Source organism: Maylandia zebra, linkage group LG11 (assembly GCF_041146795.1).
Source record: "Maylandia zebra isolate NMK-2024a linkage group LG11, Mzebra_GT3a, whole genome shotgun sequence".
In the NCBI taxonomy this organism is placed as follows: domain Eukaryota; kingdom Metazoa; phylum Chordata; class Actinopteri; order Cichliformes; family Cichlidae; genus Maylandia; species Maylandia zebra.
In genome coordinates this window covers 8,006,876-8,031,110 of record NC_135177.1, presented here as the reverse complement: position 1 = coordinate 8,031,110, position 24,235 = coordinate 8,006,876, and the positions used below count along the sequence as shown (strand labels likewise).

The 24,235-nt window shown below is 46.2% G+C and overlaps 2 protein-coding genes across 2 annotated transcripts; both read right to left on the bottom strand.

The window, feature by feature from the left end:
- Positions 1–1,369: 1,369 nt before the first annotated feature.
- On the bottom strand, positions 1,370–6,087 carry LOC112435595 (uncharacterized). Its single transcript, XM_076889634.1, has 3 exons — positions 5,895–6,087; positions 5,226–5,415; positions 1,370–3,094 (listed from the first exon to the last, which is right to left on the bottom strand). The coding sequence occupies exon 3, from the start codon at positions 2,717–2,719 to the stop codon at positions 1,370–1,372; it is 1,350 nt and encodes a 449-aa protein (XP_076745749.1). The 5' UTR covers positions 2,720–3,094; positions 5,226–5,415; positions 5,895–6,087.
- LOC106675754 (dynein axonemal heavy chain 5) lies at positions 6,088–23,312 on the bottom strand. Its single transcript, XM_024804226.2, has 9 exons — positions 23,223–23,312; positions 22,372–22,597; positions 21,903–22,002; positions 19,537–19,608; positions 16,021–16,125; positions 8,011–8,192; positions 7,777–7,896; positions 7,594–7,699; positions 6,088–7,385 (listed from the first exon to the last, which is right to left on the bottom strand). The coding sequence occupies exons 3-9, from the start codon at positions 21,942–21,944 to the stop codon at positions 7,236–7,238; spliced, it is 777 nt and encodes a 258-aa protein (XP_024659994.2). The 5' UTR covers positions 21,945–22,002; positions 22,372–22,597; positions 23,223–23,312; the 3' UTR covers positions 6,088–7,235.
- Between the last annotated feature and the right edge of the window lie 923 nt (positions 23,313–24,235).

Below are 24,235 nucleotides of genomic sequence, written 5' to 3'. Positions count from 1 at the left end.
GTAACCCCAGACTGTGTGAAATAATACACAGTACCACCAAAAGTGCAAAAGTGTAGGAGCTCCGGGCCGCTGCGTCTGTGCGCGCCGCCATCTTGGTAACATCTCCACATTCACAAATATACATTTCTGACATTCAAAAACAAAACAAAAACAAATCAGCGACCAATATAGCCACCTTTCTTTGCAAGGACACTCAAAAGCCTGCCATCCATGGATTCTGTCAGTGTTTTGATCTGTTCACCATCAACATTGCGTGCAGCAGCAACCACAGCCTCCCAGACACTGTTCAGAGAGGAGTACTGTTTTCCCTCCTTGTAAATCTCACATTTGATGATGGACCACAGGTTCTCAATGGGGTTCAGATCAGGTGAACAAGGAGGCCATGTCATTAGTTTTTCTTCTTTTATACCCTTTCTTGCCAGCCACGCTGTGGAGTACTTGGGCGCGTGTGATGGAGCATTGTCCTGCATGAAAATCGTGTTTTTCTTAAAGGATGCAGACTTCTTCCTGTACCACTGCTTGAAGAAGGTGTCTTCCAGAAACTGGCAGTAGGACTGGGAGTTGAGCTTGACTCCATCCTCAACCCGAAAAGGCCCCACAAGCTCATCTTTGATGATACCAGCCCAAACCAGTACTCCACCTCCACCTTGCTGGCGTCTGAGTCGGACTGGAGCTCTCTGCCCTTTACCAATCCAGCCACGGGCCCATCCATCTGGCCCATCAAGACTCACTCTCATGTCATCAGTCCATAAAACCTTAGAAAAATCAGTCTTGAGATATTTCTTGGCCCAGTCTTGACGTTTCAGCTTGTGTGTCTTGTTCAGTGGTGGTCGTCTTTCAGCCTTTCTTACCTTGGCCATGTCTCTGAGTATTGCACACCTTGTGCTTTTGGGCACTCCAGTGATGTTGCAGCTCTGAAATATGGCCAAACTGGTGGCAAGTGGCATCTTGGCAGCTGCACGCTTGACTTTTCTCAGTTCATGGGCAGTTATTTTGCGCCTTGGTTTTTCCACACGCTTCTTGTGACCCTGTTGACTATTTTGAATAAAACGCTTGATTGTTCGATAATCACGCTTCAGAAGCTTTGCAATTTTGAGACTGCTGCATCCCTCTGCAAGATATCTCACTATTTTTGACTTTTCTGAGCCTGTCAAGTCCTTCTTTTGACCCATTTTGCCAAAGGAAAGGACGTTGCCTAATAATTATGCACACCAGATATAGAGTGTTGATGTCATTAGACCACACCCCTTCTCATTACAGAGATGCACATCACCTAATATGCTTAATTGGTAGTAGGCTCTCGAGCCTATACAGCTTGGAGTAAGACAACATGCATGAAGAGGATGATGTGGACAAAATACTCATTTGCCTAATAATTCTGCACTCCCTGTATTTGATATGAAACATACGTCAGAGACATTATCCTAAACTGGACTAACAAAGGACCATGAGTACAACATGAAACGTACATTACATAACGTATGCTGGTCACCGGTCTCTCGCTGATGACGTCACTGTCCTCGGTAGCCAGGCGGTAGATAGCATTAGCCGCCTGGCTAACCTCGAAACGGGCGTAGAACCGATTCAGCTCGTTGGTGAATGCAGAGTCGGCGTTGATCGGCGCAGTGTCCCTGGCTTTGTAGTCCGTAATGGTGCGTAGTCCGTGCCACATGCTCCGTGTGTCGCCCTGGTGGAAGCGGGACTCCACACGTTCCCGGTACCTGCGTTTGGCATCTCTCACCGCGCGCCGCACGCCGTATGAGGCCGCTTTGTAGGCGCTCATATCGCCAGTGGCGAGACCCGCGTTGTAGGAGGCGGTCCTGGCGTTTACTGCAGTGCGGATCGATCTGTCCATCCACGGTTTCTGGTTTGGGAATGTGGTGACTCTCGCAGTGGGGATAATCTCCTCCGCTAGCATATTGACGAAGCATACTGCTACTTCCGTAAACTCGTTGATGTCGACTGCGCATGCTCTGAACATGTCCCAGTCTACGTCGTTGAGTGCGTCCTGTAGCGTAGCTTCTGATTGGGCAGTCCACCGTTTTACCTCCCTCTTGGTCACGTCTTCCCTCCGTATGCTTTGTTTATACTGGGGAATGAGGAAGATGGCGTTGTGGTCAGACTTCCCAAAAGCCGGGTGTGAGACAGCTTTGTAGCCCTGCTTGTATGGCGTGTAGCAGTGATCCAAAATCCGATCCCCTCTCGTTGGACACGGGACATGCTGGTAAAAGTTTGGCATGACTTGTCTGAGGTTCGCTTTGTTAAAGTCTCCTGCTACAATGAGGGCTGCGCCCGGGTCCTTGTTTTGAAGCGAGCTCAGCACATCATGTAATTCGGACAAAGCCATACCTGTGTCCGCTTGGGGTGGGATGTAGACCACCGTGGCGATGACTGAGGTGAACTCACGGGGCAGATAGAAAGGGCGGCACTTAATGCTCAGGAACTCCAGATGTGGCGAGCAGCCGCTGGAGAGAGTAGAAATGCTCCTGGCATCACACCACTTTCTGTTTACCATGAAACACACTCCTCCACCTTTGGTTTTGTTCGACTCTGCCGTTCTGTCCGCGCGGAGCACAAAGAATGAATCCGACGGAGTTACGGCCTGGTCCGGCACGGTGGGGGACAGCCATGTCTCCGTGAAGCACAGAATGTTGCAGTCCCTCATGTCACGTAGTCGGAGCGGAGCGGTCAGGAAGGCGTCTGGACGTGGCCGCGCCATCTTGGAGTCAGTGTGGAGTGTATATACAAGAATGTGCGGGGGGGTGTTATGTACAGCTGAGTGGGGGGAGAAGGGGTCTCCAGGGAAGTCCAGGGGAAAGCACGCGTTCTTCAGAGTATCCACTCACACGATCACAGGCTCACACTCCGACACTACCACACGGGAATCACACGGGGGAAATCCAGGAAGCTCTGTAGACAGGGAGACAGGGTTAAGAACGACGCACAAAGGAAAACACTCTTAACTAAACTTGCTGTAGCTTGACTTCACTAACGCGTGGTAGACAACGATCCAGCGACGAACAGCAGTCACCTCCTGGCTTAAATGCTGCTCCCCTTAATGAGACCCAGGTGTCTCATTTCCCGAGGGCGTGGGCTGAGGGCGTGAACCCACAGTGAGTTCCGCCCCGGCGAGAGAGAAGAGGAAGAGAAACAGAGAGGGCTGATCAGTGTGCAGCTGATCCGCCTGGCCGTGACAATATCGTTATATCGAACAGCCCTAATCAATACAGTTTTCAAAAAATGCTTCTCTGTGCAAAATCGGTTTAAAAACATAAACAGCGGTGGGATGCTGCTTGTCCGTGATTTGGACATCATATTTTATATAAAATTTATATTAATTTGGATTAATTTGATGCTACAAGTGCCTGAAGCAGGTGCCCGAGAGGATCACATATGGAGAATGATGTGTGGCCACATCTGTGCATCTCGTTTAGTAGCAGCCTTGGTTGAATAGACTGTTGTGTCTATTCTAAGAGGCCCCATAGGCAGATTAGCTCTTCTAGTTCAAGACAAAGCTCAGATTATAGGGGCAGGGCCATTTCACATCCTCTGAACACCCACAGTCCCGCACAACTCCTACAGATTAAGCTGTGATGAAGCTCCACTGTGATGATGATGCTGCCGTGCGCACACTCTCCAAAAGGTTTATCGACCCAAAGTGACCCACAGGAACGCATATTTTATTACTAACAGTCATGGAGGTCATGCTGAGCAGGGAGGGGATGGATACGGATCAATAGCACTGTAGTGTAACATTGGTAAAAAAAAGCCATGAGGGGAGATCAGGTAGAGAACATGAAGGTCCAGTCACACTGAATGGATTCATTTTTACCAACAAGTGCTTTAGAGAGAGCTCCTGCTTGGCACAAACACCTGTGTGCCTTCAGAGACTCAACTTCCATCAAATATTTGTTTTTTAATAAAGGTACAAGTGCATAGGCAGCAGTCTGTGTTCAGAAAAACCCAAAACATTTGATTCAAATGTAGAACAAAAACACCACAGTGGGAGGGAAACAGAGAAACTGGCTTCTTTTTTCCACTATAACTGTGTTTACAGGCCGTTCCAGTCTTTATCTGTCTTACACACTCGACCAAATAACAAATACAAAATAAAAAAAAGAACATCTCACATAAATAAATACATAAATAATCCAAAAGTAGCTATATTAGTAGTGAAACAAACAAGAAAAGCATTTAAAAACCAAATGTGTAAATTCTAAACGCGCAAATCAGTCAGTGCGTAATTACATTGCTCCGCCCATCAAAAAGTGACCTGTGTGAATATCACCATCTCTGTCACGGACCCGGCTCTGGAGGACTCGGGGGTCCGTGAGCAGGATGGATTATTATTATTATTATTATTATTATTATTATTAGTGTTGTTGTTGTTATTTGGGGATGTGTGTTTTTCTGCACTATGCTGTGTTCGGTGTTCCACTCATATGTAGAGGCAGGGTGTGTACATGTGTGGCTGGAGGATGGAGAACAGCCACATGCAGGCCTGATGGGTGTGGCCCTGCAGGAGGACTGGCCACACCTGAAGTTCCTGCCACACACCTGTTGGTGATCAGGGCTCGTCGGGGGAGCTACTTAGGAGAGTGTTGGAGCTCCCACTGGCGCGGGATCATTAAGCTAAGACTCCAAGTCAGTGTGTAGTATTAGGAAGTGCGGATCGTGTGTGCGCGCGGGTTCAGTGTTTAACGGCTGCTTCTGTATTGTCCTGCAGGTGGAACGAGGGACCAGAAGGGCAGCACGCACAGGGTGTGCAGAAACACAACTGCCGGGAGCACGAGCACGGACGTCGGAGGGGAACACACACATGGGAGTCTAGGGAGCAAAGGGGATTTATTGTGCATCTGTTACCTTCACTGTAAATAAAGTGCACCGTTTGCATCGCAGAACCATGCGTTTTGGGTCCTCATTCCCCCATATCCCCACGGTCTGTCAGACAGACCGTGACAATCTCATTTATAGGACTGATGAATGTTGGTTGTTGTAGTCCAATCATACTTACAGACATCTTTAATCCTTCACTGAGTCAGGCTGTTGTTCTCACAAGCCTCAAACTCTCCACCATTATTCCTGTACTGAAGTAGTCGTGTCCCTCCTGCATGAAGGACAACTGTCTGGTCCCACTCACCTCCATCATTATGAAGAGCTGTGAACAGTTAGTCATGCATCAAATCAAAACTTCCCTCCAACCTGGATCCATGTCAGTCACATACCGGTCAAACCTCTCGACCAAGGATGCCATTTCAACTGTACTCTTATTCAGCCCTCACACATCTGGACACTCATATGTTAGAATGATGTTCACGGACTTCAGTGTTCAACACCATCTTTCCCCAGCAACTCATTCACAAACTGGATCTGCTGGGCATCAGCACCTCGCTGTGTAACTGGCTGCTGGATTTCCTGAGAGGAAGACAGCAGACAGGTCAGCAGCAACACCTCCAGCACAAGAACACTGAACACAGGCTCCCCTAGGATGTGTGTTGAGCCCCTTCTCTTCACTCTGCCTCTCATTTCTTATCATTTTCAGTGTTTTAAAAGGTGAAGTGTTCAAAAGAACAACAGCACCTGATCTCTGCTGAGGTGTTAAAAAGCTCTTATTTTAGGATGTGATGATAACACAGCATACAAACTTACAATTACATGATAATAACACATTTGTAATACACAACATTTGGCTTGTAATTGGTGAAATCTGTAACACCACATTTGTGATTGAGACGTTTTGAGGTCAACATGGTGACTGAGGACAACGGGTCCTGCAGAGTCAGTAGTTTCTATTCAGCTGTTTTGTTTTTCATGTCTTCTCCTCCATCATCAGTTATCAGGAGAGCAGACAGTCAAAGTGCAAGAATTCAAAGAAACACAGAGATTCTCCTTACAGAGCAGACACAGCACAGATGTTTCCTTCATCGTCCTTCTCACTCATTTCAGCTTCTTTTCATTTCTGTCACTGACACTGTTAGGTGTGGCTGTGTGCAGGCAGGAATAGGACCCAAGGTGCAGACTCTGGAGACAGAAGTGAACTCAAAAAGGCTTTAATTTAAGACTCAAAATATAACATAACTGAAAAAACTTAAACTAGAGGAATGACAGAACACACAGCTAGGAAAACGGTAGATCACGACACGGACACAGAGAAACACAGGGCTTAAATACACAGAAGGAGCAATCAGGGAATGAGTAACAGGAGGGAAACACAGCTGGGGCAAATCAGGCCTAACGAGACAAGGGGAAGCAAAACCAGACACATTAACATCAGACATGGACTTTCAAAGTAAAACAGGAAACACATAACACAGACAGAACAAAGACACAGACTCGCACGCACTGCAACAGAGGGAACAGAGACGTGGGACCAGGGCAGACACAGACACTGACTGGACACGGGGATATAGCCACTAAGGACACACAGAGACGCGAACTAGACAAGGGGATACAGCTGACAGGGGAGACAGAGCAGCTAGAGAAGACAGAGACATAAACTATAAGACAGAACTCAAAGAAACCAAAAACTAGAAAGTATAAATAATATAATAAACTCAAAACCCCTGGGTCAACGACCCAGGCATCCTAACAGACACAAGTAAAGCCGCCCTCTTCCTCTGAGCACCAGCTTTTCTATTATTACAAAGAAAAAGAAACCATTAAAACACCAAACCACAAACACACTGTAGAGCCTTTTTTGTTTTCTTAACACACTTTTACAGAAACTGAAAGCACAAAGCTGCTCCAAAAGCACAGGATTAAGAAAAGAAGAAGATTTCTGTCAGGAAGCATATCTGGAATAATATTCAGGCCCAATCTGACACACAGACCATAATAATAAAAGTGGAGAATGATCAGAATCATTTCAGAATTTTCAAAGAAATCAAGATTCAGTTTTGGCAGCAGAGCACAGGGATGCACATGATGAGACTGAAAATCAAGTCTTCTGTATCTTTGTAAGTCCCGTGACTGTCTGGCAGTCGGTGACCTTCACCTCTGATGAAAAACTGAAATTAGATCTTTTCTCAGCTGATTTTAAAAAATAAATGTGAGCAATGATCCAATCAATCATTGTTATTGTTGGCCAATACTGTGAAGACCAAACTAGGATTCACATAAACACTGAGATTCAAAGTATAATTCAATGATTATTGTCATAAATGACAGATATAGTATTTTTCTATTTTGTATCGTATGTTATTCTGTTTATCTTATTCTATTGTTTCCCCTTGAAGTCACCTCCAGTTTGCGCTGATCCAGGACGTCACAGGTCTTGGATTCAGTTGTGGAGACGATGTTCTGGTAGCGAACACAGATCTTCTCCACGCCCTCCACCTGAGCTCAGTTTGAATCCGTCTCATTTCTGTCACACTGAAATGGAAGAACTGGAAAATAGACTTTTGACACGATTAATAAATAATAAAAGGAGGAAATACATTTATACAAAATCATTACAAATGTCCATTCATCACTGTAGCTTTGCATTGGCTTTAATTCGACCATTTTTATATTATAAATGTCTTATTATAATTATTATTGTGCATTGATGAATATCTGATGGAGTCACTTGTTTCTAATCTGACAATCATCCACCTTCATGCTCTGCAGAGCAGCCAGGTTCTCCAGCGTGGACGCCATGTCGGCCATCTTCTCCAGACGGCGGCAGAAAGAGTCAAACTTCCCGAAGATGTAGTTCTCACTGAAATCACACACACGTGTGTAAAGGTTAGCGTGACGCTGCTGACACGCTCTGACTCAGAGTCAGTTACTGATCACCTGAAGTCAAACTGTCTGTTCTCAGGGTTTTCTCTCAGTTTGTCTCTGACGCTGTGGAAGCTTCGCTGATACGCCGCATTCAGATTACAGCAGTCAGAGATTCTCTGCAGCAGCACCGGCCTGACACACACACACACACATGTTACTGAGTCTATTTGTTAGTCTGAGTCTAAACTCTATGACGATCTGAACAGGAGTTTAAGTCTAATGTAAGTTTCAGGTGTGCTGCGGTACCTGCTGTGCTCCCAGACACGCCTCATGCCCTGCAGCAGGTAGCTCCTGCAGGTGCTGATCATCTGGTTGGTGACCTTGAGCAGCAGTGAGCTCATCCTCTCTGAGGTGTTGTAGTACTGGGACACCACGTGGATCATCTTGATGCCGTTCATCAGACTGGGAATGTGCTCCAGCATCCTGGTCTGTGGAGCCAGGAGAAAAGGAAGACGGAGGATGAGAGACGGTTTGTCCGGTGACTGATACGAGCTTCAGTGTGAGAAACAAAGCTGCTGACACAGCAGGAACAGACAGCAGCCTCATTACTGACATGTAGAGATCAAATAAATGCACATTCAGGCTGAGCTGGAGAATCCTGTATCCACCATATCTGATCCAGTAACAAGAAAACGGTTTGTCATCAGAACACGATGCAAAAGAAGAAATAATAAAAACCATTAAAAAAGAAGCTGGTGGAGGTGAAACACCCGACTCATCAGCACAAACTGACAAATTCACCATCACAGAAAATACAAACTAATAAAAAAGATCAATCAGAGAAATACTGCTGATAAATCAGAGCTGGAACATCTCAGACTGAGCTGTGATCTCTGTCCTATTGAAACCTGTTTGTCTCTTTGATCTTTTTAAACATTTTTAAAAGTCTGAAACTGAGAAAAGAAAAGAAGAAGTCTTTAGTTTTTAAACAGTCACTTTAATTCTTTCTTCTTCTTCTTAAGTTACAGACAGGCCTTTGTCTCAGCTGTGACTTGTGACTACACCCTCTCTGTGAATGATGTGTGACGATGTCTTCACTGTTTTCTGTTCCTCACAATCATGAAGGACTCAAACAGCTGCAGACGGTTTTATACAGAAAGACATGAAGAGTGTTTTTCTCACAGGAGTGGATTTTTCCACAGATCCAAAGAACTTGTTGAGGGTGTAAAGATACTTGACGTTGTCCTTTGCCTCGTTGGCCACCACAGTGATGTCTCTGTCCTGATAAATCAATAAATCGATCAGTGATGATGTCAGCATCGTCGAGACAACAGCTGTGAACTGAAGGCATGCAGGCACCGAGACTGAGCCACCTGCAGGACCCCCAGAGACCTCTTCACCTGAGAACCCTTCACTTCCTCCAGCAGACTGACACACACACACACACACACACACACACACACACACACACACACACACACACACACACACACACAGCTGTTCAAAGGCTGTTTGCTTGTATTCGTGGCAGTGTTGATGTCGTACTTGCACATAAACTCTATATTGGACTCTGATGTGTCGCTCCATACCTGCCACCTACTGGTCAGCCAGTGTAAGTGCGCAAAACATTTCTTCAAACCAAGATGGAAAAATACATGTTTAAGAAAATGAAGTTCGAAAATCTTTTTTCATCCCTAAAGATGAATAAAAATACTAAAGAAAGAATCCTGATTGATGTCATCATAATTCATGCATGAAAGGGTTAAAAACTATTATACAAACAAACACATGAATATTTTGGAACATTTCAACTTTAAAGAGCAGAAAGAGAAATAACAGAAAGTTATATTGTGTAAAAGTGGTTTTGTCCTGAAGTCTCAGAGTGGAGACTAAACTGTTCCAGGTCTGAGGAGCTTCTGTCCACAGACGTCAGATCATGTTTGATAAACTGAGTTTAAAGTGAAACCTGTAAATGCTGACGCTACAGGAGATCCAGCTGAGAGGACACGTCTACCTGTTGAAGGTCACCGTGCGGCTCTTCCAGTGCTCCAGCTCGACCGACGGCCCGATGTCGTCGGCCTCTTTTCTCATCTGCTTGCTCTCCGTCAGTACCTGCTTGATTTGATTGGTCCACAGGGTCAACACCTCCTCCAGACACTCCACCAGCTCACTGTTATTAGCTGAGAGTGAAACACACGAGTTCCTCCAAACACACGTGAACACGGATTCATTATTTCAAAGAAGCCATCGTCTCAGGTCAGATTCTTCCTTCAGCTTCCACAGATAAACTGGTTTGATTTACCTGAGAGTTGATTTTTAAACCTTTAAACGATGTTTCCTGTATTTCCAACAGTCTTATTGTTTGTGTGAGATGTGAACAGCTTGAGCTTCATACCTGCTGCTCTGTAGTCTGCAGGGCTGCTCAGCTGGCTGATGGCGTCAGGAAGCTCCACGTGCTGCAGCTGTAACTTTCTCTCCATGTTCAGTCGGGCTGAGCTCAGATTACTGACAAACTGATCCACCGAGGACAGAAAGGACTGGACGTGTGGACACGAGGCGCCATCCTGCACAGAGCCCCACGACTGGGCACAGGGTCAAAAGTCAGCAATAACAACAAAGGTTAATGTCTGTGAAGGTTCTCAGTTATCCAGGTCATCGTAGTCAAAGGAGCTTGCAAAGAAAAGCGTCTGGACTTCTTTAAGTTGCTTGAAGACGTTTCACCTCTCATCCGAGAAGCTTCTTCAGTTCTAAGGTCAAATGGTGGAGAGTCCCAGATATAAACCTAGTGGGAGTAACCCCCCACAGAGGGACAAAAGGACCCCCTGATGACCCTCTAATCGCCTGAGCCAAGGTGTGAAACTGGGTGTGGGTCCCAATCAGCCAGAGTTTCGGGTGTGTTCATTGTGAAACCTGGCCCCACCTTATCATGCGAATTCCTGAGGTCAGATGGCCCAGGATGTGAGTGGGCGTTAAGGCGTCTGGGAAGGGATCTCAAAACTGGATTATAGATGGCAGAGAGTTGGTGTCGTAAACCCACGCCTCTGTTCAAAGATGGTCGCTCACAGTGGACATAGATGGCTTCTTTCACTCCTCTTTCAAACCATCTGTCCTCTCTGTCCAAAATGTGAACATTGGCATCCTCGAAAGAGTGTCCTTTATCCTTAAGATGCAGATGGACTGCTGAGTCTTGTCCTGTGGAGGTGGCTCTTCTGTGTTGTGCCATGCGCTTGTGAAGTGGCTGTTTGGTCTCTCCAATGTAGAGGTCTGAGCATTCCTCGCTGCACTGTACAGACATACGCTGCACCTTCACAGACATATTGCCGTACATTTTGGGAGGAACACCCTTCAACTGGTGCGGGAGTATGAAAGGGAATCAAGGAAACTAGCGGATTATAGGAACCATCTCCGTTTCAACCTAAGATGTAGACAAAGCAGAGTTGTTCCTAAGAGCCTGCGCCTTGGATCCACTGTCAGGGGATACAGAGCAGACTTGATTCTACAGAGAGCACAAAATCACCTTTTAAGTGAAAGGATAAGACAGGTCCATTTCACCATAGATGCCCTCCAGATCAAGATCAGCCAGACCCTGCAGGAACTGGAAATCCTTCTACCCTCTCCAATCTCTAAGAGGTTTACAAGTTTGTGGACAAGGCTCAGCGGGCCCAACACTCTAAAGGAAAAGAAAGACAACGCAGGAAATTTCACACCTTGCTTTCAAAAACACACACTCCTCATCCTGAACCTACACAACCCAGAGAAGAAAACAGACCTGAAGTCAGTCAGGAGAAATGGGTTAAGAACTTTTCAGACAGGATTCTCACTGAACCTGAAAAGAGAGTATTAGCCAAAGGACTCAATTTTGCCATTTCTCCACAACAGTTGCCCATAGTGGACCTCATCACAGCCACAGAATCTGCCATACGGATTAATAAATTATCACAGACAGAAGCAGAGCAAATCAGGATGAAAGTCTCAGCCACGCTCTCCAGTGCCAAAGTCCCTCCATCCAACCTCACAATACAGGAAAAGAAGGCCGTCGCTTCCCTGAGCAAAGACCACAACATCACTGTTTTACCAGCTGATAAGGGAAGATGCACCGTGGTCCTAAACACTACAGATTACCATACAAAGATCACTACTCTCCTCAGTGACAACAATACCTACGAAGCCCTAAAGCGAGACCCCACAAGCAGCTACAAAAAGAAAGTTATAGCTTGCCTTCAAGACTTTGAAAAGGACAAAATTATTGACCGCCTTACATATCACCGCCTTTACCCAGGGGATGCCATACCCTGCATCATTCCTAAAATCCACAAGAAAGCTGTCCCACTCAGACCCATAGTCAGTAGCATAAACTCAGCCACTTATAACATTGCTAAACACCTTGCTACCATCCTTGCTCCTCTCGTGGGGAACACCCCACACCACATCAAGAACTCCACCGACTTCACCGACAAGGTCCAGAAACTTACCCTGGATCCAGATGAAACCATGGTGTCCTTTGATGTAGTCTCTCTCTTCACTTGCATACCCACCATGGAGGCCGTGGAGACTGTCAGAAAACGACTACAAGAAGACAGCTCCTTGGAGGACAGGACCAACTTCACACCCGATCAGATCTGCACACTGTTAGACCTCTGCCTCACCACTACATATTTCAAGTACAACGAAGGCTTTTACAGACAAAAACGTGGCTGTGCCATGGGCTCCCCCGTGTCACCTATTGTAGCCAACCTTTACATGGAGGAAGTGGAAAGGAAGGCTCTTGGCTCTTTCAAAGGAAGAGTACCCAGCCACTGGTACAGATATGTGGACGACACCTGGGTCAAAATCAAGACACAAGAAGTGGAATCCTTCACTGCGCACATCAACGCTGTGGATAAAAACATCAAGTTCACCAGGGAAGACACAAAGGACAACTGTTTGCCTTTCCTGGACTGCGCTGTGCACATTGAAGAGAACGGCAAACTCAACATCGACGTTTACCGGAAGCCCACACACACGGACCAGTACCTCCTCTTTGACTCCCATCACCCTTTGGAACACAAACTTGGAGTAATTAGGACCCTACACCACCGGGCAGAACATGTTCCCTCTAAGCCTGAAGGAAAAAAGAAGGAACACACACATGTAAAGGAAGCACTCTAAACGTGCGGCTATCCTAAATGGGCGTTCTTAAAGTCAGCAAAGAGGCACAGAAAAGAAGACCAGACACCAGCGAGGGAGGATAAGAAGGACAGACGCAACAACATTGTCATCCCCTATGTAGCCGGTGTATCAGAAAAACTCAGGAGAGTTTTCTCCAAGCATGACATCCCGGTGCATTTCAGACCCAGCAACACGCTCAGACAAAAACTGGTTCACCCGAAAGACAAAACGCCAAAACACAAACTTAACAATGGGGTGTATGCTGTACAGTGGAGCGAGGAATGCTCAGACCTCTACATTGGAGAGACCAAACAGCCACTTCACAAGCGCATGGCACAACACAGAAGAGCCACCTCCACAGGACAAGACTCAGCAGTCCATCTGCATCTTAAGGATAAAGGACACTCTTTCGAGGATGCCAATGTTCACATTTTGGACAGAGAGGACAGATGGTTTGAAAGAGGAGTGAAAGAAGCCATCTATGTCCACTGTGAGCGACCATCTTTGAACAGAGGCGGGGGTTTACGACACCAACTCTCTGCCATCTATAATCCAGTTTTGAGATCCCTTCCCAGACGCCTTAACGCCCACTCACATCCTGGGCCATCTGACCTCAGGAATTCGCATGATAAGGTGGGGCCAGGTTTCACAATGAACACACCCGAAACTCTGGCTGATTGGGACCCACACCCAGTTTCACACCTTGGCTCAGGCGATTAGAGGGTCATCAGGGGGTCCTTTTGTCCCTCTGTGGGGGGTTACTCCCACTAGGTTTATATCTGGGACTCTCCACCATTTGACCTTAGAACTGAAGAAGCTTCTCGGATGAGAGGTGAAACGTCTTCAAGCAACTTAAAGAAGTCCAGACGCTTTTCTTTGCAAGCTCCTTTAACAAAGGTTAATGTGTTTCCTGTTTCACTTTTTACCTTATTCAGGCCAAAAGCATCAGGAGGAGCACTGCACACAAATCAGACTTTTCATAGATCATTATGTAACAGCTGCTCTACAGTCAAACCCCACAAAGAGAAACCAGCAGGTACAGATAAGCCCAAGGTGTGGCCTCCAGTAACACTGTGAGGAACCTTGGAGTCATGTTTGACCAGGACATGTCCTTCAATGCACATATTAAACAAATATGTAAGACTGCGTTCTTCCATTTGTGCAACATCTCTAAAGTTAGAAATATCCTGTCTCAGAGCGACGCTGAAAAACTAGTTCATGCATTTACAGTGGGGCAAAAAAGTAATTAGTCAGACACCGATTGTGCAAGTTCCCCCACCTAAAATGATGACAGAGGTCAGTAATTTGCACCAGAGGTACACTTCAACTGTGAGAGACAGAATGTGAAAAAAAAATCCATGAATCCACATGGTAGGATTTGTAAAGAATTTATTCGTAAATCAGGGTGGAAAATAAGTATTTGGTCAATAACAAAAATACAACTCAATACTTTGTAACATAACCTTTGTTGGCAATAACAGAGGTCAAACGTTTACTATAGGTCTTTACCAGGTTTGCACACACAGTAGCTGGTATTTTGGCCCATTCCTCCATGCAGATCTTCTCGAGAGCAGTGATGTTTTGGGGCTGTCGCCGAGCAACACAGACTTTCAACTCCCGCCACAGATTTTCTATGGGGTTGAGGTCTGGAGACTGGCTAGGCCACTCCAGGACTTTCAAATGCTTCTTACGGAGCCACTCCTTTGTTGCCCGGGCGGTGTGTTTTGGATCATTGTCATGTTGGAAGACCCAGCCTCGTTTCATCTTCAAAGTTCTCACTGATGGAAGGAGGTTTTGGCTCAAAATCTCACGATACATGGCCCCATTCATTCTGTCCTTAACACGGATCAGTCGTCCTGTCCCCTTGGCAGAAAAACAGCCCCATAGCATGATGTTTCCACCCCCATGCTTCACAGTAGGTATGGTGTTCTTGGGATGCAACTCAGTATTCTTCTTCCTCCAAACACGACGAGTTGAGTTTATACCAAAAAGTTCTACTTTGGTTTCATCTGACCACATGACATTCTCCCAATCCTCTGCTGTATCATCCATGTGCTCTCTGGCAAACTTCAGACGGGCCTGGACATGCACTGGCTTCAGCAGCGGAACACGTCTGGCACTGCGGGATTTGATTCCCTGCCGTTGAAGTGTGTTACTGATGGTGACCTTTGTTACTTTGGTCCCAGCTCTCTGCAGGTCATTCACCAGGTCCCCCCATGTGGTTCTGGGATCTTTGCTCACCGTTCTCATGATCATTTTGACCCCACGGGATGAGATCTTGCGTGGAGCCCCAGATCGAGGGAGATTATCAGTGGTCTTGTATGTCTTCCATTTTCTGATGATTGCTCCCACAGTTGATTTTTTCACACCAAGCTGCTTGCCTATTGTAGATTCACTCTTCCCAGTCTGGTGCAGGTCTACAATACTTTTCCTGGTGTCCTTCGAAAGCTCTTTGGTCTTGGCCATGGCGGAGTTTGGAGTCTGACTGTTTGAGGCTGTGGACAGGTGTCTTTTATACAGATGATGAGTTCAAACAAGTGCCATTCATACAGGTAACGAGTGGGGGACAGAAAAGCTTCTTACAGAAGACGTTACAGGTCTGTGAGAGCCAGAGATTTTCCTTGTTTGAGGTGACCAAATACTTATTTTCCACCCTGATTTACAAATAAATTCTTTACAAATCCTACCATGTGGATTCATGGATTTTTTTTTCACATTCTGTCTCTCACAGTTGAAGTGTACCTCTGGTGCAAATTACTGACCTCTGTCATCATTTTAAGTGGGGGAACTTGCACAATCGGTGGCTGACTAAATACTTTTTTGCCCCACTGTATTACTTCCAGGCTGGACGACTGTAATTCATTATTATCAGGAAGTCCTAAAAACTCCCTGAAAAGCCTTCAGTTAATCCAAAATGCAGCAGCAAGAGTCCCGACAGGGACTAGAAACAGCAGATTTCTCCTACACTGGCTTCTCTTCACAGGATTTACCCCTCATGGCTGCCCCTCCCTGCCCCTTTCTTTGCTATCAGTCTCTTCCTGTTTAAAGAGAGTTTTTCCTTCCCACCATCAACAAAGTCTTCATATATGGCATCATGTGATCACTGGAAGCTTAAAACATCTCCCTTTTTGTGCTCAGTGAAAGCCTGAATCGATGGAGGTGTTTTACCTGCTGCGACCTGAGAGCAGGTAACATGATGTGAGTCAGCAGAGTTTCCAGACTGTTCAGGACGCCGCCGCCACCGCTGCAGTCCAACACGCCAAAGTTCACTTCCTGGAAACATCAGGTTGCACGAGAAGATCAGTCTTTACCAAGATGGCGCCGCGTATGGATGCCCTGGTGCTTCAGTGCGTTACTTTTGTCTTGTTTTTGTGCATTTCTTCTGTGTCTGGGCACTCCTCTGGATATGCTTACACCAGAGAAGAGCTCCTTAACTGCAGGACTACAACGCCTGTGGATTTATTTCCAATATTTGTCACATCTGCGGCAGATTTACTGCTGACTCTGATCAGGAAAGTGAGACGTCGAAAGAGAGGTAAGCGAGCCGGCGTACTCGTGCGTTTGAGGAGACGCGGACTGAGAACGGCCCTTCCTGGGATCTTCCTTTCTAATGTACGCTCACTCTGGAATAAGATAGACGAACTGGCCCTGATGAGAAGCATGAACAGAGACTTTGCCTCCTCCTGTGTCTTATGTTTTACGGAGTCGTGGCTCAGTGAGGACATCCCGGACTGCGCGCTCAAGCTGGAGGGCTTTCATCTGCTGCGCGCGGACCGGCAGGCCGCTCTCTCCGGTAAAACCAAAGGTGGAGGTGTCTGCTTCTACATCAATAGTGGCTGGTGCACAGATGTAACAGTGATTGCTCAGCACTGCTCTCCCTCTCTGGAATATCTTTTTATTCACTGCAAACCGTTTTATTCTCCGCGGGAGTTTGCTTCATTCATCCTGGCCGCTGTTTACATCCCGCCAGACGCGGATGCGCAAGCAGCTCAGTGCGCACTCGCAGAGCAGATTCTCCACATGGAGCGGACATACCCGGACTCTCTCATCATTGCTCTTGGGGACTTTAACAAAGCCAATCTGAGCCATGAGCTTCCGAAATACAAGCAGTATATTAAATGCCCGACCAGAGAGGAGAGGACATTGGACCACTGCTACAGCACGATCAGCGGGGCCTATCGCGCGGTGCCGCGCGCTTCACTCGGACTTTCTGACCACGTCATGATCCACCTGATCCCCACGTACAGACAGAGGCTGAAGCTCTCCAAACCTGTCGTGAGGACCAAAAAACTGTGGAGCAACAAGGCTGTGGAGGAGCTTCGCACGTGTTTGGAGACCACAGACTGGGACACAATGAAGGCTGCTTCTAACAGCTTGGACGAGTTTACGGACACTGTCACCTCCTATATCCACTTCTGTGAGGACAGCATTGTGCCATCACGCACCAGGGTGAGTTATAACAATGACAAACCCTGGTTTACCCCTAAACTCAAAAAGCTGTGGCTGGAAAAGAGTAAGGCGTTCAGAAGCGGAGACAGGGACTGCTACAGAGAGGCCAAGTACAGGTTCACTAAAGAAGTGGACATTGCCAAACATCAGCACTCTGAGAAGATGCAGCAGCAGATCTCAGAGAATGACACGGCCTCTGTGTGGAAAGGTTTTAGGAATATTACAAACTACAAGCCTAAAACCCCCCACTCCACTGATGACTTGCTCTTGGCCAACACCCTCAACGACTTCTACTGCCGTTTTGACGAGCCATCAGGCAGCCTTCACACCTCCAACGACCCCAACAATAGAGGCACTTTGGACACTCATTCCCCCACCTCTCCCCCCTCCATAGAGCCATCACCACCTTCAAACTGTTCACCTGCAACACCCGCCCCCTCACCCCACACAAAAGAGGATTTCACACCACCTCCTCCGACCACAACTCTTCATATTCATGAAGCAGATGTGAGGAAGCAGTTTAGGAGTCTGAATGCTCGGAAAGCTCCCGGCCCAGACGGTGTGTCTCCTGCCACCCTCAGACACTGTGCAAACGAGCTGGCCCCAGTGTTTTCTGGCATCTTCAACTCCTCACTGCAGGCATGTCATGTGCCTGCCTGCTTCAAGTCCTCTACCATAATCCCTGTCCCCAAGAAACCTAGGATCACTGGACTAAATGACTACAGACCCGTGGCTCTGACATCTGTGGTCATGAAGTCATTTGAGCGCCTAGTTCTCTCCCATCTCAGGACCCTCACGGCCCCCCTCCTGGACCCCCTGCAGTTTGCATATAGAGCCAACAGGTCTGTAGACGACGCCATCAACATGGCCCTACACTTCATCCTGCAGCATCTGGACTCCCCAGGAACCTACGCCAGGATCCTGTTTGTGGACTTCAGCTCTGCCTTCAACACCATCCTTCCAGACCATCTCCGAGGCAAGCTTTCCCAGATGAATGTGCCTGATCCCATCTGCCAGTGGATCACTGACTTCCTGACGGACAGGAAGCAGCATGTGAGGCTGGGGAAGAATGTCTCGGACTCCCGGACCATCAGCACCGGCTCCCCTCAGGGCTGTGTTCTTTCTCCTCTGCTCTTCTCCCTGTACACCAACTGCTGCACCTCCACCCACCAGTCTGTCAAGCTAATCAAGTTTGCAGATGACACCACCGTTATTGGACTCATCTCGGACGGGGATGAGTCTGCCTACAGGAGGGAGGTTGAACGTCTGGTGTCTTGGTGCAGCCACAACAACCTGGTGCTGAATGCCCAGAAGACAGTGGAGATTATTGTGGACTTCAGGAAGCACACAGCCCCACTCCCCCCCATCATCCTGACTGACACCCCCATCACCTCTGTGGACTCATTCCGCTTCCTGGGTACCACCATCACCCAGGACCTGAAGTGGGAGCCCACCATCACCTCCGTCATCAAGAAAGCCCAGCAGAGGATGTACTTCCTGAGGCAGCTGAAGAAATTCAACCTGCCAACACGGACGATGATGCAATTCTACACTGCAATCATCGAGTCCATCCTCACCTCCTCCATCACCGTGTGGTACGCTGGAGCCACTATCAGGGACAAACAGAGACTGCAGCGTGTTGTGCGCTCTGCTGAGAAGGTGATTGGCTGCAGACTCCCATCTCTGCAGGATCTGTACACCTCCAGGACATTGCGGCGTGCAGCTCGGATCTCAGCTGACCCTTCTCACCCTGGACACAGTCTGTTTGACCTGCTCCCCTCAGGCAGGAGGCTCCGGTCCATTCGCACCAGAACCTCTCGCCACAAGAACAGTTTCTTCCCCTCTGCTGTTGGACACATGAACAATAACCACATGAATGTCCCCGCCACTAACACATGACCCTACGCTGTGTCACTGCATCATTTCATGTTTGGCACTGATCACCACCTGCACTCATGTATATATCTTTCTACGTAGCACTCATAATTCTTATTCTCATGTATATATCTCATGTATATCTCATGCACATATCTTTCTTTCTACATAGCACTTTAATTCTTATTGTCTGCACTGAAGCACCGCAGCAATTTCCTAATGTTGTAAACCTCAACATCTGGCAATAAACCCATTCTGATTCTGATTCTGATTGGCTGCATCCATGTCACAATCAACCAATGAGGTCTGTGCAGTTTGTTAAATTTGCAGGTGAGTAGGTGACCCAGACCAGTTACTGACCTGCTGCATGTTAGCGGTGGTTATGGCCTTCTCAGCGGTTCTCAGGAAGAACAGACATTTCCCCAGTAAAGGCTGGAAATACAGAACGTGATGGAGTTCAGGTTCCTTTAACGTGACGCAGACAGAGCACTTCCTCTGCACTCTGTCACCAAAGTTCACCATGCAAAGGAAAACCTTTCATGGGCTTTAAAGACGGGGTGGTTGGAGAGCTCTGCAGGCTGCTCATTACCACACTCTAAAAAATGTTTTGTTGGCTCAACTTTAAAAAATTGAGGTAACAATTTCCACTCAACTTTTTAAGTTACAAATTTTGCATATTATTAAGTAAATCCAGCAAGTAATTTTTAGGTTTGGCTAACTCAACTAGTTCAACAAACCAACATGATTTAGTTTGACCTGTAAAAGCATAATTAAGTTTAAGCAACCTAATATTAATTTAAAATTTCTGGTAATATTGAGTTGACAAATTACATTAGTTGAGTTAATCTAACTTACTTTTTTACATATATCCTACTCACAATTATCCATGCAAACATAGCCATTTAAATTATTCCAACTGATGAAACAGTTTATTGCATAACATTTTCAAAGTAATACACTTCTGTGTCATACAACATAAATCAAACATTACAGCAGCCCTTTAATTATAAATGATTATAAATGGACCACGTTTGACCCTGACTGGAGGCATCGATTCTGAGTGCGACTGCCTAAACTGAGCTACTGTCCCCCCCATCCACTGAGACGTTCTCCTGTGATGTGTCATGGGGGGAAGTGTTCCTCACGGTTGGACTCGTGAGAAGTTCAGTCAGTTTATTCAAACTTTAAAACATTTTCAGTCTTTTCAGCAGACACAAATGTGAACACAGCACTTTTTGATTGAGTATAAAAGGATGAAAGAGTCAGTGATTAGTAACATTGTTGCTGACTGATGCTGTTGTAGAGCTGTCTTTGGATCCTCACGTTCCTGGAAGCCTTCCCTGGATTGCTCAGATATCATTAACTTGTTTGTGTTCAGTAGAATCAGGTGTTGTGGATGCAGGTCGTAGCTGTGTGAGGCCTGTACAGTCAGCGCTGTGTGAGCGCTGTGTAACGTTAGCTTAGACTTATTTCTGTTGTTATCATCCTTCAGGTTAATGTTGTTTTCATTATGCATCACAGGAAGTGTGGGTGGCTGTTAGCCTCACAGCTCCTTTTTGATGTTTCTGCTCTTTGTGGCTTTGTGTTACTTTGTGTCGTGTCTGAAACAAAGTGAGTCCATGTTACTAACTGTAGTCGGCTCTCTGTCTCATGCACAGCTGACTGTTGTCTGAATGAAAGTATTTTTATACTTTGTGTAATCTGTTGGGTCTTTGATCCCTTTTTAAACAGCATATGAGCCATATGTATGTGGGTATATGAAAGGTTGTCTGTAATACATAAAATTGTTGCTTATTCTAGAGCTGTTGCTGTGCCTGATTGGTCTACTCGCTCTAAACTGAAGGTTGACTTGATTATTTTGGTTTTTTACATGTTGTCAATAAACCAACTTCTTTATGATTTGAACTCTGACGTGTCACAGGCCTGTCAGCTTTCTTGGTGATTGGTATAGTTTTGAGCTTCATGCTCTGGCTGTTGTTGGGTTTTCCTCTTTTATATTAAAGCTTTTGTCCTACATTTGGCTCTAAAGTCTAATTCTAATCCCAGCACTGTGTCTGGGTGTGTGATGGTTGTTTTCCTGCTCTTTCTCATGAAACAGTCACAACATTCTCAGTCCAACTTTCACTCTTTGCTGCAGCTGCAGTGAACATGGTGCTGTTTGCCTTTAAGAAAGTTGTGCACAAAGGCTTTTTCTCTAGCAGACAGCTGTGTGGCTAAAAGTCAGATCACCTCCTCCCATTATTTTTTACCACCTCAGTCACACTGGACTGAAACAAGAGTGAAACTAGGAAGAATCAGAGTTTGTCCAGTGACTGCACTGATTTTCTTCATATTCACAAACTGATTCTAAGTAGTTGCATCAGCCAGCTAATCACCCGGACACTGAGCGTCCAACATGCTCCCTGAAGGAAACGATTACATCCTCCAAACAATCACAATCTGTCTCTGAATGACTGTAATTATTCTCTGATTTGTGAATAACTGGAATTTATCAATGCAGACACGTTGCCAACATGATGAAGTCAGTCTGAGTCGCATCTCTTTGGCTAACTTAACTCAAGCCTTTCCATGACCCGATCAGGAGCGACTGTCCTGGACACTCCCAGCATCACAGGGACTCACAAACCCGTCTACCACAGTGAGAAGACTGATCGTCACAGGCCCACATGTAGCTTTAGATCACACGTGTGCACTTCCTGTGGTCACTGCTGTAACTCTAGACTCACCGAGGGGCCAGTGGTTGGTGAGGCAGCAGCAGCTGAAGTCATGTGACTAATGCTCTCAGGTTCTGTCCTCCTATTTGCCGGTGTCCTTCACGTGTCACACCTGGTCCAGAAAGAGTGAGAATGTTCAGAGCTTTAATGGAAAAGAATATTATTACATATAAAAGGCCTCTAACAAGTATTGTAGTGTTAATCAGGATGAAGTCCATCATGAACACTTCAGAGTGGTTCAGGCAGTCGGTGTTTCATCCACAGAACAGAGCCTCCAGTCTGCATATCAAAGGATCCTGAGGAATGACAGTGAACCCCGAGTTCCCCTCATTACATTCATGTGTGTGACTGTGAGGAAAAGGTGATTGTATGAACGTGTGTGAGCGAGTGAATGAGGCTTGTATCAGAGTGGAGATAATGTCAGCGGCACAAGCTGGACGCTGCAGGTGTCACATGTGAATCTGTGCATCAGTGTCTGCACCTTTGTGGAGGTGAAGCTCAGGAGGTTTGGATTTGTTCAAAGCTCTGTCTGCTCCATCTTTCTTTCCCTCAGGCCTCTCCAGATCAGGAAGGAGGTCCTGTTCTCCTTCTCCCTCCTGGACTTCTGGATCCAGGGAAGGATCAAAGTCTCTCAGCCCAGCATCAGAGCTTCTGGCTGGGGGAGGACTGGAAGCTTCAGCTGGAGGCTGAGAGCCTGGATCTGCCATCTGAGTCACAATTCAAATATTCTCAGTAATCTCATTTTTAAAATATGCAGCTCATTCATTTTGACTGAATGTGGGACAGGGGCACATCTGTACTGCTTCAGCTGGACGTCTAACAGCACTTTGTAAATGTTGGACTGTTTGATCTTTCAGCTGCTTCATGAAGCTGCAGATCTTTTCATTGGGTAACAGTTCTGACTGCAGCATGCACTGCTCTTAAACCTGCAGCTATAGTTGTGCATTAATAACCTTCACAGATGTCCAGGTTACCCCTGCTGTGTGCTCTGATGCACATGTGCTGAACTCCTTTATTCACACAGCCACAGTTTCTCACCTGCTATCAATGAAAGCTGTTCGTTTTTAAATAAGAGATTTTACAAAAAGCTTTTTCTCTTTTTTAATGTTTAATATAAACATTTCATTTCAATAATTTCCTTTTTTCTTACATTTGACTGATGGTATCATCTTTCTGTGAAACTGTGCTGTCATCATCTATCATCAGACCACAGATAAAATGAAGATAAATGTGGTGTTAATAAAGCTCCCAAATAAAAACAAGACTCAGTAATAATAATGAGACGATGTCAGATCAGAAACCAGCAGGGTTATAATACCTGTGCTGACTCACCTGTGTGCGTCTGTCTGAGGACGAGTCTCTGATACTCTGGGACCAACCAGTGAAGTCAGACTAACAGTGGAAACAGGAAGTGAATGAAAGTTTGACTGTCTCCATGGTAACCCAGGCCGGGGGATTGTGTGTGTTTCTTAGTGACTCTGTAACCAAACACACAACAAAGCTGCCTCCTCTGTGGGTGTTAATTCATTTATAGTTCTTGATCTCTGAATTCAAACTCCAGCATAAGAAAGCAAGCAGCAAAACTTTATTTAAACAGGCAGAAGCACAACGTGCTGCTCAAAGCAGAAGCACAGAGGACAGTTTAAACCTCAGTAAACAGATTGTAAACACTGATCATGTGATTCAGTAGCTTATTCCAGCATTACAGGTAAAAACAGCTTCAGTTATATTGTTGGAAACCGACGCTGGTCCCAGATAACCTGAGGTGTTGCTCTTCAACCTGTAGATGTGGTTCAGCATTAATGGAGCTTCACATATTTGCTGGTTTGTGCACTAATAATTACTGAGGTCCCAGACTCTGCTTCAGTCCATCCAATGTCCTGCTGAGCATCTAATCAGAGTCCAGGTTTTAATGAGAGGCACTTTCAGAACTAAAGTGCAGTTTAAAAACACGTCACATGAAGATCACAATGACACCGTCAGTGGTCTTTGAGATTCATGGTCACAGCTCCACAGACTCTTTCCAAGTCTGTCTTCATTCAGGTTCAGCTCTGTGGAAAGGCATCGATCCTCCTCACAGAGAGCAGCGATCAGCAGTGAGCTGGCTTCACTTCCTCGTGTCCATCACGTCTCGAGCTTTATTTGCTCTGCTGTGATCTGACTGATTCCATCTCCTGATCATTGATAACACGCTGCTGCAGGAGTTTATCCAGACGTTTGTTTAAAACAGGTTCAGACACTTTTTCAATAAACTGTGAGCGAACTGTGAGCAGCCTCTCAGCTGCTGGGACTCGGGCCTCAGCTGGGACACTCCTCATTAAGGTTTCTGTTCTTGGTGCTGAAGG